Raw genomic sequence first — 13,698 nt, forward strand, 5'->3', positions numbered from 1 at the left:
TTGGGCATGATGGTGTCTTAGCGAATACTGACAAACAATAGCAGGCTTGCAGTGTGTATGTTAGTAGGTCGAGTGTCTGCCTTTCTCTAGATATTATGTTTGTTTGAGGTTTGTACATTCTCCAAATTAGTGGTTAAACCCTTTAGAACTGAAGCATTTTGAGGAGAATTGTTATGACATAAACTAACAACATAAGCTGGGTGATCTAAAAAAAACTTGGAAGATGACTGATGAAGATTAAACTGTAAAGTGACTGCTATCTCTATTTATTTCAAAGTTAGAGGCCAAATGAGTTGTGATGTCCTCATGTTTGCTTTGTGAATCTTTGCGTGACTTTTCTAAGTGTTGACTATTGTCATCTTTTAGCCTTCTCATCCCTGTGTCTTGGCTGTTGATGCAGGAGTACCTCAGGCTGTCTGATGTCTATAAGATGTATGGAGGTGCTTCTACGCAGCCTCAATCTTCTTCCCCTGCTGCTCTCCACTGCCTCTCCCTCGCTGTAGCTCCAGCTCTGCCATGTGAGGTAGATGCCCTGCCTGCCCTCTGCCATACTCTGACTTGTCTGTGTACTAAATGCTGAACCCCCCAAAGTAAATCAGTGTTATCTCAAAGTATGTTTCTTTTAGATTCAGCTTCTCAACATTCTTTTCCAATTTCTGCTCTCTCCCTGTTCTGTAAATGTATGCTTGTCTTGTTTCTCTGTGTATCTGTACGGGGTGGTTATTTGGGTCAAGGAGTACATCACAGTCAGTCAGTTAAGCCAGATCTTTGGGATGCAGAGACTGGATTCCTCCTCTTCCGCCACTATTCCATCATTCCAACTTGCCTCCTCTGAATCTGCCTTCTCATGCCGCTCAGCTGCAATTGGTCCTTCCTCCTTTCTCTCTGCACAGGTTTGTCTTTCCCTGTTGATAGTTTCCAGTTTCTAAGAAGCATTTTTTGGCAACTGACAACTGTCACCACTCACTTTTCCCCACACTGCAGCTTTCCGCTGAATTTCTGAATTTCTGATCTGATATTGCCACAAGTACTGGTCCATCCATTGTTACCTTTCCTACCTGATCGATGCTTCTGTTACTGATGCTGTTGCTTTGCCGCTTCCTTCCTTCTTTGGCTGGATGCTTTACGCCTCCTCAGAGCCAGCCTGAGCTGAGCAGGAATGCAATGCCTCCTCTTAACCTCGAGCGCTGGTACCAGGACATCATGGCTGCTGGAGAGCCTCAGTCATGTCCTCCACCACTGCCTGCAAAGTCTTTTTCCGCACGCAGACGTGGGCAGGTAAATCCTCCACCCCTTCTCGGTCACTGCTTTACTTTTTCCTGGTAGCTACTTTTCAGTGTGTGAATTCAGGGCCTTGCAAAAGGGCGCCAACGACAGGCCTAGATGCATCACTGTCTCGAAGCCCTGAATCCAGGTGATTATCAGTAACAACTCAACTATCCATATCTTTAGGACAAGGAGGCCCTCTAGTGGACAAAACAAGACAGGGTCGTTTGTGAACCTCTCCCGTTACTCAAAGGTATAATGGGACATATCTGAAGGAGTGGTACCATTCACTGAGACATATAAGGCTTAATAAGGAAGTTTGCCAAGATTTGTCAAAGAGAGATGTTGATATAATTGTAATCTTACATTTTGTACTTGATCATGCAGCCAAAAAGTAAAGCGTGTTAAAATGTCCCGTAAGACAAGGATGTGAGCCGTAAAAGGAAGTCTGTTAGCCAACTGACCAAATCATGACTGTCAGTCAGTGTTGCACTCAGCTGAAGCAGTGAGGACAAAGGTCAGATCAGCGCTGGGCTTGACCCCCACAACAACCACAATCCTGTTCATTTGCTCAGGGGAGTTCTACGTTTCCTGCAATCACACTTTATATTTGCCCCAGACACGTAGCCTGGTGCCGCAGGTCATGAAGCAGAAACTAGAACCACCCATCATCGCTCTGTCTTTGGTCCCTCAGCTACTGAAGTCCAAATCGGACGGCGAGGTCGGACAGGCAGCGCCATGCGCCCATGCCAGCAGCGCCGCAGCCCTGCCACACGCCGGTGGTGCTGCTCATGAGAAACACGCGGGCACCAAAGTGAGCACATCTGTTCGCCCGCACCTAAAGTGAAATGAGCTCGTAAACGTAGTTCACCGTCTGATGCTTTCCATGTGCTTTTCAGGGGTTACAGTTGGCGCTGAGAGAGATGTCAACCCCGTTAGACGCGGACTCCAGGAGGCAGCTGGCTGCGCAGGGCAAAGGTACCCGAGTCCCTCAGTCCCATCCCATCTTTCTAGCACACTGGAGGCTTTCACCTGGCGTGCCCACGTGACTTTTAGACAGATAAGAGTCTACAGAGGAGATCTGTGGTCACTTGTTCTTGAACATGGAGGATGACTGTAGCCTCTTGCTCCTTAAAGCCCGAGGGAACAGTAGATCACCAGGGCGTCCAGTCTACGTAGTTTAACATGCTGTGGATGTGTTTGTAATCAACTAGTAGCAATGACTTGGCACTATCAGTAGGGGGCACTGCGAGCCCGTGACAGCTGTCTCTGCACTCTCTCTGCTTGAACAGACGTGTCTCCCACCGTCCATCACTCCATCCTGCATCATCAGTCGCCGCCGAGCGGGAACCCGGCGTACGACACCCTGAGCCTGGAGAGCTCAGACAGCATGGAGACCAGCGTCTCCACTGGCAACTCCGCATGTACCCCGGAAAGGTGAGAGACTGGAAAATAAGCATTTGGCTCTGTTTCCATGGGAACACTCAATTCTGCCCCCTCTCCCAGGAGAAGGGTCACTGCGCTTTGTTTCCAGTGACATCATGTTTTGTTACATGTCTGCTCCCATGACTACTAGTACACCGGCTGTTTCCATGCCAACCTCTTCAAGTTTTCGGTGTTTTCGTGAAGTTCAAAGCCTCAGTTTGCTGGTGTTCATGAAGAAACCTTTGTCTTTGTCTTCCTTCACTGTTTGGTTTCCAGGCTTGTCTGTTTACTTTTTTCCAACCCAAGCCTTGTCCTAGGTGGGTATTCAGACGCTCCTTCCCTCTGTGTGTTGTAGTGTCTGTGGGTTAGAGGCCCAGCGGATAGAAGAGATGGAGAAGATGCTGAAGGAGGCGCAGCAGGAGAAAGCCAGACTGATTGAGAACCGAGTGAGTTCCCAACTTTGCTGCTGCAGAGTTTTTACGTGAATGCTGTGTCCCTAACATGACTGAATATCAGCTTTCCCATCACTCCCAAAACTTCATTTCCTTCAAGGTCATTTCGAGTTTCAACTAGCGCTGCAATGAGTAGTTGATTAAACAATTAGTGGATCGACAGGAAATTAATTGGCAACTATCTTGATAATTGGTTGTTTTGGTCATTTTCAAACAAAAATGCCAAAAAAATGATAGGTCCAGCTTTTCACTTTTTTGAGATTTGTTGCTTTTCTGTGTCATATATGATAGGAAACTGAAAATTTTGGGGTTTTGGACTGTTGGTCGAACACAAAAAGCAATCTGAATACATCTCCTTGGACTATTATAACATTATTATGACATTTGTCACTATTTTCTAACATCTCATAAACAAAATCATTTAATTGATTAGTCAAAAAAACATTTGGTATAACTAAAACGTCATCTCCTCACCTCTGGTGTAACAAATGCTGTACTATTGGAATATACTGTATTCATGCTATTTTCAGTAGTGAGCATGAAATAGACTGGCACTCTCAAAATAATATATACCGTCTGTTTCTGGCAAATATTAAAAACGTTAGATTGCAGCCAGAGGGGCTTCTGAAGTTATTTAGATTATTTTTATGGTTACACATTTTGTTGCAGAAGTTAGGGCTGGGTGATGTGGATAAAATCTGTCACAGTATTGTTACTAACATCGATATATATCATGATATGACAAATGTATGCAAATCACATTTGAAATAATCAAATTGATGTTCAGTTCAATCAACGCTTATATGTCCCACCATTTTCATCATTCATTTCATTCAGAAAAAAGTTCATAACACATTTAGTTAGTTTTTAATTATAATTTGTATGAAATAATTAATTTGGACTACGGATTTTGTAAAACACTAACGTGATATGATCATATAATCACCAAACATACCAGTTCCACTGAAAGTCGAGAAACCGTAACTTTGAATTATTGCAGAAGTTTCATGTTTCTTAAAAACACAGAATACCGCTATCACTGCCAAAGTGATCAGTGAGCTTAAGTTTTGCTGACATGAAGTTGTAAGTAGTTTGTTTACCTTTGTATTATTTCTTCATGTTGAAACAAAGTAGACCTGTATGTAAGTGTCTGAAAGCTGCAAAGGGTCATTTTACATCAGCAAAGCTTACCCTTTTATAGACAGACGTAAGGGATATATTTTACAAAACCCTGGATTGGGACTTGAATTCTCATGTGCCTCCTCTGATTTGGATCCACTTTGTATTGCAATATTTGCCTACCATTAACATACTCTCCCTGTCTCTCTGTTCCCCCCTGTTATTTTTTCTTCTCGTCTCTCCATCTGTTCCTCTTTCTCCTCTCCCGACGCTCCCAGGAGAGAGAGGTGCAGGCTCGGCGGCAGATGTTGGAGGAGGAGAGGAGGAGGCGAGAGGAGGCCGAGAGGAGGCTTCAGGATGAGACGGCCCACAGGCAGAGGCTGGTGGAGGAGGAGGTGAAGATGAGAGAGAAACACTTCTCCCAGGTCAGTGGAGCAGCGGGAGGGCAGACAGCAACGGGAAGCAGAGAGAGGAGGGGAAGGAGGGTGACTAGGGGGAGAGGATGAGAGGCGAGACACTAAAGAGAGGCTGGGTATATGGGAAGATCAAAGATTGTCAGGGAAGGGAGAGAAAGGGGGAGAGAATGGAGGGGAGGGAGGAGAGAGTGAGAGAAAGAGATCAAAATGGTTGGGGAACGAGGGGGTAAAAATATATATAATATACACATAATTCAAGCTTTGATCTTGGCTGATTGTCTTTTCTTACCGACTTCTGTCGTATGAGTACAAGAAAAAAAATATTGTCAAATACAAATGCACCTGGCTCAACTTAGTATTAGTTATAGACATCAGACTTTTATATCAACACTAGATGAAATTACTATGTCTAATCTGGAAGTTGTTGCTCGTAGTGATGAACCCAGGCACTATTATCACCCGACTCTACAGTCCCCCTCAACTCAGCAGAGCTATTTAGTGTCTTTCAGCTCATTGTTTTGGTTTTTACGGCTCTCAACTAGTGTTTTGGTTCATTCTCACTGGTCTAGCTGGTGTCATTTTCAGATGCAGCAGGCAGAACTAGAAAGTTCTCATAAACCCAATGTACAGTAGCACCTAACACCATACAGCAAAGTTAGAGGCTAGCTGATGAACATACACAGTATAGTGAAGTATTTAGCAGCTAAAGAGCTAGATATTTCCCTCAGGAGTTGATGGACACCAAAAAAGAAAGCTAAAAATAGCTTTGTATCTGCTGGGTGTGTAAATAGGCAACTGTTTGCTATCAACTTCACCATATTGGCTTAAAACATAATATGATAATATGTCAGTATTACATCAGGTGGTCAAAATATCTCTTATTGTAGATTTAAGTTGCAAAAATTAGGACTTGAGACTTGACTTGAATCTGACTGCTCTGACACTTCTGAATCCCTAAAGACTTGATTTGACTTGAGACTTGAAAGTAGAAGTCTCAACTTTTGACTTGTTTTGACGATTTGAATAATAAATTAAAAAAATAAACAATTCTGGCAGGCCTTGTATAGCCTCACACTTTGAATACCTTAATAGCAGGCCTGTGCATTGAAAGGACTCCAATTAAAAAACAAGATTAACAGCTTTAGAAGAAAATTTCAAATACTGTGTCATTTAAATGGAATTCAGAGACCTGAGACACCTTCTTGACTTGTAATTTGGCTGTGATGTCTTGGGTCCTGACTTGTACTTGCCCCAAAAGACTTTAAACCAGCTCTGCTAATTATTCCCACGTCTCACACCATTTAGTAAGCAGCATTAAAGCAATATGAAACTTTACAGGCCCGTCCAATGACACGCTACCTGCCCAACCGTAAGGAGGAATTTGACCTTCGTGCCCACGTGGAGTCATCCGGCCACAGCATAGATACCTGCCCCTACGTCATCCTCACAGAAAAGATGTGCAAGGGTCATCTGGTGAAGATGGGTGGCAAAATCAAATCGTGGAAGAAACGCTGGTTCGTTTTTGACCGTCTCAAGAGGAACTTCTGTTATTACGCGGGTGAGGATACACTGAAATTTCATCTATGAAATGGGGGTATATCTGTTTAAATATCATGGCAAATTTGTTAGTTGAACTTAATTTACTCAGGATGTAGCACACTGATATCAAGATCTCTTTACCAAGAGAGACCTGAAGATAAATCACATGAATATGAGATGATTCAGTCGCATAAAACCATTGCCACACAGACCCCAGTTAAAACAATCACAAACGTTATGAAAAATATCCGCAAAAGAATGTGTGCCTATAACTTCAACTTGTGTTGCAGTTCATTCCAGTAATAAGGTACAGCATACTGGAAACCAGTACAGGGAAAGCAAGCCTATCCTGTGACCAGGTGCCCCAATTATTAGCTTTGAACTCAAATATCCTATTTATTTGATGATGATTTGATTGATGTGTCACTGAGGTGAGTACCTGGTGAGGGAAAATTAAGCAACTATAGTCCAACATTTTCAATTACCAAGAAAAGTAAAGAGGCAAAGTTCTCACATGCAATAAGTCCAGGGAACATGGAAACAAAAACTGTAACAAAAACTGATCACAGAAAAGGGAGTGTTCTTCAGGGACTCTGAGGCATAGCTAGAGAGGAGTTACTGTATATTTAAAGCCTTTATTTAGTCGGACATACTGGTTAAAACACCTGCTGGTTTCAACCTCACAGGGTCTTCATCAGAGCGGAAATAAAAACAGAATGATTACAATTGGTACTGTAAAGAGACAATACACTAGAAAAAAAACAATATGGCGTCACATTAAAAAGGAGCCAACAAATACAGAAAACACAGGTATCACAATGACATCGAAATATTCATATCTTAAAAATTAAATAGAAATAATTACCATACAAATCATATCACTCAGAAGGATACAGTCCCATCAATAGGTACAATTCAAAAGTTGTTTATTAAAAAGGTTCCTATACTATTTCCTCATTTAAACTGGGATATACTAAGGCATCAGATTAAAAAATCTAATAGGTTCCTATCTGAAGCAGTTTTTTTTCACCCCCTTTGATGGACTGTTTAACACATTCTACTCCATCTGCCCTCTAAAGACTGTCCTTACACACATGATGTTCAGCAAAGTGTCTTGCCATAGAATAATCTGGATTTTTAGTTCTGACGGCATGCTTGTGTTGTCTTTTGGTGTCTGCAGTGTGGACACATTTACACAGACACCGCTTCTGGTGTTAAAAATAATGAATTGGTTGTTTTTGTATTTTTTGAATGTATCTGTAAGTCTGAGAAATCCTTGTCTCTGATAGTAGGGACAGGCATGTAGGATATTGTGGGGGGTTTGGAAAAGACTTTCCCTAAGCATGGGATCTTTAGAATATCCCTATTGGATTTCATGATGTCATTGATATTTTGAACATGTTTACTATAACACATCCCTACATACAATAGGTACCAGAACTCTGGCCATCTTGCTTGCAAGATCTGTCCAGAAAAGTTGTTTCATATGTTGAGACTGTCAATCAAAGTGCATTTCAAAATCTGCAAATTTGCAAATACTACTTAAAGAACAACTTAAGAAAAAAATGTCCCTCCCGCTTTCCGCCCTCATGCCCTCGAGGCCTAAAAGTTACACCATATCTTAAATACTACTCACCGCTCTTTGCATCAACAGAACTCCACAGGATGAAGGACAAATAGCATTACTTAAATGAACTTTTCTAGCTTCTCCATAATGGAACGTTCAAGTTCTGCTCGGACTGGCTTGTTCCAGTTCAAGACTCGGGCTTCAGATTAATGTCATCGAATCACTTTTCTCACATAACAATCCACTCATATATAGTATTTGTAAACTTTATGTTGAAAAGTTCCCAGCTGTGCACCAGGCCAAGAGATGACTTACTCGGTTCACCCGACAGCAGTGCTGAGGCTTTTCTGAGGAAGGTACCCTTCGCTCTTTGCTGTCTCTGTCACCAACGTTTATTCATCAGGAACCGAACACCAAATAAAGCTGCACAAAACGGAATTTCCGCGTTATTGTTGTGTGTTAAAACTGAAGTTAGTTGGTAATTCACATCTATCAGACTGTCCCTACATTTGAAATGAAAACACTTCACAAGTGTGTTTTGAGACATTATTTTACAATCAAGTTGAAAATACAATCCAAGTATATTATCATTACTGACGCCCCTGTTCTCTTTGCTCCTCTCTCTCCACTCACTTGCCTAGCCTTTTCACCCCCTCACTCCTGACGAAGATGATGGTGATGATGGTGATGAAATAAGATGCAATACTTTCTCTAGATGTGTTTTTCTTGGGGAGGAGGCTAGCTCCTGGCTTGTTCGTGACTAATAAAACGAAACTTACATTTCAAAAACATTTATCTCATTACTAAGCAGATTTGACTTATGGAAAAGGGAGAGCAAGAGAAAGTGTCGGACGATTTCAAAAGATTGCCTTTAATTGTTGCTGGGTGTTTGTTTCTTAGCCGGGCACTCCAGCGTGCATGGAAGAGACAAAAAGAAAAGGCCCCTTTTTATTTGAACAAAACTGGAACCCAGAAACTCTTTAAACAAATTTTATTTGTATAAAATTGATCTTTGACGGGAGAAAAGTCTCCTCGACACATGCCCATAGTTTGGCAATCAAAAAAAACCCATCAGTCCAGTGACTGCGACCGATGAGCTCCATCTGCAGATTTCACTGAAACATAACTACCAAACTCTTCAGTATGGCTTGATTTTCAACTGCTTAAAGGTATATGCTGTGAATAGAGAACAAAAGTCCTGAGGACTGGGCTGAGGCTTTGACCTGCTTTAAGGGAAATGTTGAACTGGAAGATCAAGTCTTATATTCAAAAGAGGCATTTCTTTTTAAGATCTACAAAAGACCTCAACCTCGCCAGCAGGGAAAAAAACCACGGAGACAATCCAGAAAGTACGACTGAGGAAAACAAGTCAAATTAATAGGGTGGTAAAGACTTCAGGCATAGCTTGAAATAGACTTGCACTTGTAATTAACTTTTACTCTGATACAGTGCTGCTCATACCTATTCATGGACTATGTGTTGCTGGGAAAAGAAGTTAACACCTTTCTCCTTCAAAATTGTCTTTGTGTCTGGGTTCTCCATCTAGATTTCAGTTATTGTTCTTCTGTTTTACTTGCACTGCAACTATTTATTTTTACTACTACTATTTTTGGGAAAAATCTATTTCTGCAAAATCCACTTAAACTGGAACAGACACTCCTCATCCATTCAAATATATCTGGTATTCACTATTGAATTTCCCTGTCCGAAGGGCAATTTTGGACTCACTGAATTGTATTTAGTCAAATAATTTTTAATAAAAAAGACAAAAAAAGACAGACAGAAAAAAAAAACTGTCCCAAAGTAAAAATACTAAACTTGATCATAAAAGTTAAAAAGAGAGTAATGGGGAATCACAAATGTCTATTCGAAGATGAGTGCCGATGATGATTTTAAATTGATGCCAGTACATTGAGCTTGCTGTTAACTTGGAATTGAGTTTAGTCAATTTACTGGAAAAAGTCACATCAAGTCATATTTGTGTAGTTTATTTATATTTCAATTTTAGTTCGGATAAATTCATAGATTATTGAACTTTTATGTCGAGCTGGATTCCTGCTAGGACTCACCAGGATACTATAGGATCCTAGATTTGACATTATACAGCACTTTATCTATTAGGCAGGAGTTTGCATTTTCAATGTGCACTGTTTGACATGAGCTCTTTCCTATTCAGAGTTGCACCTTAAAACCTAAAAAAAATTTTTGCCTAGTTTTCAGGTTTTTTTTTGGACATATTTATGTTCTAGACAGAGTTTTGAGAGGCACTGGATTTCTGAGCTGTTTTAGAGTGTGAGATTATTTCATGGTTGCCCTTATTTCATGGTAAAATGGCTATAATTCACTTGAAATACAGGATATTTTGAAACAGAATATTTGCTTATAAAATACATTTTGTGACCGAGCATCTATTGCGTCATCATTGGCTCAAAAACAATGATACTTTTTTCCTTTTTTTTCTTTTTTTCTTTAAAGGAAGACTGACATTAAGTCTATTGTGATTTGACCAAAAACAAACATGAAATGTATCCCCACATCACTGCCTGCTTGTACTGCCTGGTGCTCGGACTGGAAGAAGTCTTGCATCAGTAGAAGACGTAATGTATTTTAATATTTTTTTCCTTTTCTCCTCTCAGACAAGCATGAGACCAAGCTGAAAGGGCTCATTTACTTTCAGGCGATTGAAGAGGTTTATTATGATCATCTACGTAGTGCTACCAAGGTAAACATTCTTTATTCAATACTTACAATTATTTGACTATTTTATAATGCTATGCATGGATGCTTACCAGTTTTAAATTTAGCAATATACTTAATGGAATTAAATCTGAAGGGTTAGATTCAAAATGGTATTGATTCAAAATGGAAATTATTTTTTTAAAGTTTCTTAGAATCACGGATGATCTGTACTAAAAACCATCATTTATAAGTGAAGGTCCTGGACCAGCTCTAACTTTAACAATTACCTATAATAAACTTTATTTTAATTACATTCATAATTTGGCTTTTTATCAAAATGGTAGATAAACTCATGTTAGAATTAAACTACATTTCTGCATTTACACTAAATTTATTTGAACTTTTTTAACTGTCAGAATTTTGTGACCATCAATCAAATGCTTGAAATTGGGTGTCTGTGGCACATAAAAATGGTGAAATGGTGAAAAATGGTTTTAAATTGGGAAATATTTTTAGAGGTATAGAAGGGATCCATATTAGACTGGATTAAGTTGTTTTTGCTAATTGTTAGTTGCATTAATTTAGTCACCTTAACATCCAGTGCAATGTGTTACAGTCTACAAAAAAAATCTATTCGAAACAGACTATTGGAGCCAATTATGTGTTGACTGGTAGTTTACAGTAATATAAATTCTATTGTTCTGACAAATGAGGAAAAAGATGCAACAGGTGCAGCTTGCAGTCTTTGGTTTAAAAAGCCTCCCTCTCTCCCCGCGATTCTCCAGAGCCCCAACCCGTCTTTGACCTTCTGTGTGAAAACCCATGACCGGCTCTACTACATGGTGGCCCCGTCCCCGGAGGCCATGAGGATCTGGATGGATGTCATAGTAACAGGTGCTGAGGGCTACACACAGTTCATGAGCTGAGGGACCACTGGGTGACAGAATTGGAGGATGAGGGGGACTGAGCGAGCACCCAGACACCTGAAAGCCAACCTGAGCTGCTCCCTGCTGGAGCTGGAGCTCAAACTGATGATGTGTAACGGATGGACATCTGAAGAGATGAATAATCTGGTGCTGTCATAAAAAGCCTGACGCCTTCGAGCATATGAGGGCTTAGTCACGACAGAGGTGCAGTTTTGAAGGAATTTAAGAGCTGCATTTAAGAAGAAAAATAGTTTGAGCAACCTGCCATTGGATCTATGAAGGGAGCATTATAGAGACAACACCACATCAAACACATTCTGTTACCAAAATGTACTGTCAATAATTACGATATCATTTTTGAGGTTTCAGGAGGAACACTCCGAAGATTTCTTACTTCATATAAGCTCAAATTGTTTACGCCTCTGAAGCCGATCTATGCATGCAGTGTTATCACTCTAACTGATGCCTTTTTTCCCTTTTTGATACATTTGTACTTTTCCTTTGAGTTTGTTAACCTTTCTCAGATTAAAAAAAGAGTCTTTTAATATTTCAAAACAATATAAAGTAAACCAGTTTTAGTAGCAAATATTCTCAAATATTTTAAAAGAGTCATATACTGTATTACACAGTATTGGTGCCAAATACTTTATGTAATGTTTTGCAGATTTTTACAATACAATGTTAATAACTCTCTATACAGCATATTGTTCCAAGGGCTTTTCATTCAGATAAATAACGCAGTATTAATGTGTCTGTATTTTACATCAAAGAAAACCTTCTATTAGCATTTTAGCAAAATTCATAAATTATAATCCTATAATGATATTGTAAAACTACCATGTATATCGAATAAAAAATAAATACGATACGATGCATCTGATGGTTTGTTTGTCTGATAAACTAATTTGTTGCTGACAAATTGGCTAAACTGAACACATTCAGTTACAAACAAGTTCTAGCTTCCTTAATTGGTGTTTCTCACAAACAAGTCATTAATTACCCGCTTTCTTTAAATAACCTCATACGCCTTAATGAGCTACTAGCATTCATATTTAATTGAGCGCACACAATAGGTGTTCCCTTTAAGAAACTACAACTTCTCTATTTACATAACAATGGTAAGGTGGTTTAATTAGTTAATTGGCTCTTTAACTCTCATTATCTACAAAAGCTTTTCTAGAAGTGCTGAGATGAGACAGTCCTACCTTATATATGTATTTCTGGTTCCGTGTCATTAATTATATGGCTTGCCCTGAACTAGGTAGACCGCGTAAAACTAAAAAACAAGTGAAAGTGAAATTACATGCAACTTAACATGCATGATTCAACATCGAGAAATTTGACATCATGTGGGAAAAAAAATTCTCATGGAGAGGATATCTCGCAAAAAAGTTCACAAAAAACGAGTTCTTAAATGAATTCCTCAATAAAAAAAAATATATTCACACAGTGTTTCTCTTGTCATGCCCTTACTTCAAATCAGTGACAGAGAGGTGCATGTGCAGATAGATAACAACATATGACTGGGCTGTGTGATTAAGTTACTGCAGGGATCGCTGGAGTGTTTAACGGATGCGTATGCAATCATGGAAACGCACCTTGCTCCTGACAGTTACCATTTAGATTCAGCACTTGAAATGTTAATTTTTAATTCTCTGGTTTGAAGCGAGAAAGACGTTATGTTTAGGGATATTTATTAAAACGACATCCAGTTCATCCTCCTTCAGTTCATTACAGGTAAACGTTCCTACTTAAAACTTAGACACTAAAGAGGGCTATAACTATCTGCGGCAACATTGGCGTTTCTTTGACCTTGGGCGAGATTTTCACATTTCATGCTAATCAGTATCTTTGAGCCTGTGGTGCGCCCGGCTGAATAACAAACAGATCTTTAAGAGGGCAGTGTGAGCTCATTACAGCGGTGATGAGCTTGACTGACACCCAGCCTTATTGTTGGTGAAATATTAATGAGCAAAGGGTGATTTCTCCTCACTTTCACACACGCAGACTGGCCTTTTCCCCAGGCCTTTAGAGCACAAGTATTAGTGAGGTAGTGAAGTAGTACAGGTCTCACATGATTTTGTCAGTATTAATGGGAGATATTAACCTTGTCTGAAAACAACCTCAAGAACTCTGATGAAATGGAGACATTTCTCAGCTCAAAGGGCAAGTTCATAGCATCACCTGTCAAAGACTTCCACTCCCACATCCTTCACAACATTTCACTACAGACATTTGTTATTTATACGTTTTCATATCCACGTGTGAGTTCAGAGTAATTTAGGAGATTAAAGAGAAAACCTTCTGCC

General features: G+C 39.9%; 1 protein-coding gene across 8 annotated transcripts in view; it reads left to right on the plus strand.

Annotated features, from left to right (window-relative positions):
• The window catches only part of phldb1a (pleckstrin homology-like domain, family B, member 1a), a 34,637-nt gene extending 22,235 nt beyond the window's left edge, over window positions 1–12,402 (plus strand). For 6 of the 8 annotated variants that reach the window (XM_040150069.1, XM_040150067.1, XM_040150071.1 and 3 more), the window contains 11 exons: window positions 401–523; window positions 735–893; window positions 1,138–1,278; window positions 1,961–2,080; window positions 2,166–2,244; window positions 2,559–2,703; window positions 3,047–3,137; window positions 4,541–4,687; window positions 6,017–6,236; window positions 10,421–10,506; window positions 11,249–12,402. In XM_040150069.1, coding sequence (XP_040006003.1) covers window positions 401–523; window positions 735–893; window positions 1,138–1,278; window positions 1,961–2,080; window positions 2,166–2,244; window positions 2,559–2,703; window positions 3,047–3,137; window positions 4,541–4,687; window positions 6,017–6,236; window positions 10,421–10,506; window positions 11,249–11,389 — 1,452 coding nt within the window. In that variant the 3' untranslated portion in view covers window positions 11,390–12,402. The remainder of the gene's footprint in view (window positions 1–400; window positions 524–734; window positions 894–1,137; window positions 1,279–1,960; window positions 2,081–2,165; window positions 2,245–2,558; window positions 2,704–3,046; window positions 3,138–4,540; window positions 4,688–6,016; window positions 6,237–10,420; window positions 10,507–11,248) is intronic. The other 2 variants (XM_040150072.1, XM_040150074.1) reach the window with 2 other exon arrangements.
• Window positions 12,403–13,698: the final 1,296 nt, after the last annotated feature.

Source organism: Xiphias gladius, chromosome 17, assembly GCF_016859285.1.
Source record: "Xiphias gladius isolate SHS-SW01 ecotype Sanya breed wild chromosome 17, ASM1685928v1, whole genome shotgun sequence".
Taxonomy (NCBI): Eukaryota; Metazoa; Chordata; class Actinopteri; order Istiophoriformes; family Xiphiidae; genus Xiphias; species Xiphias gladius.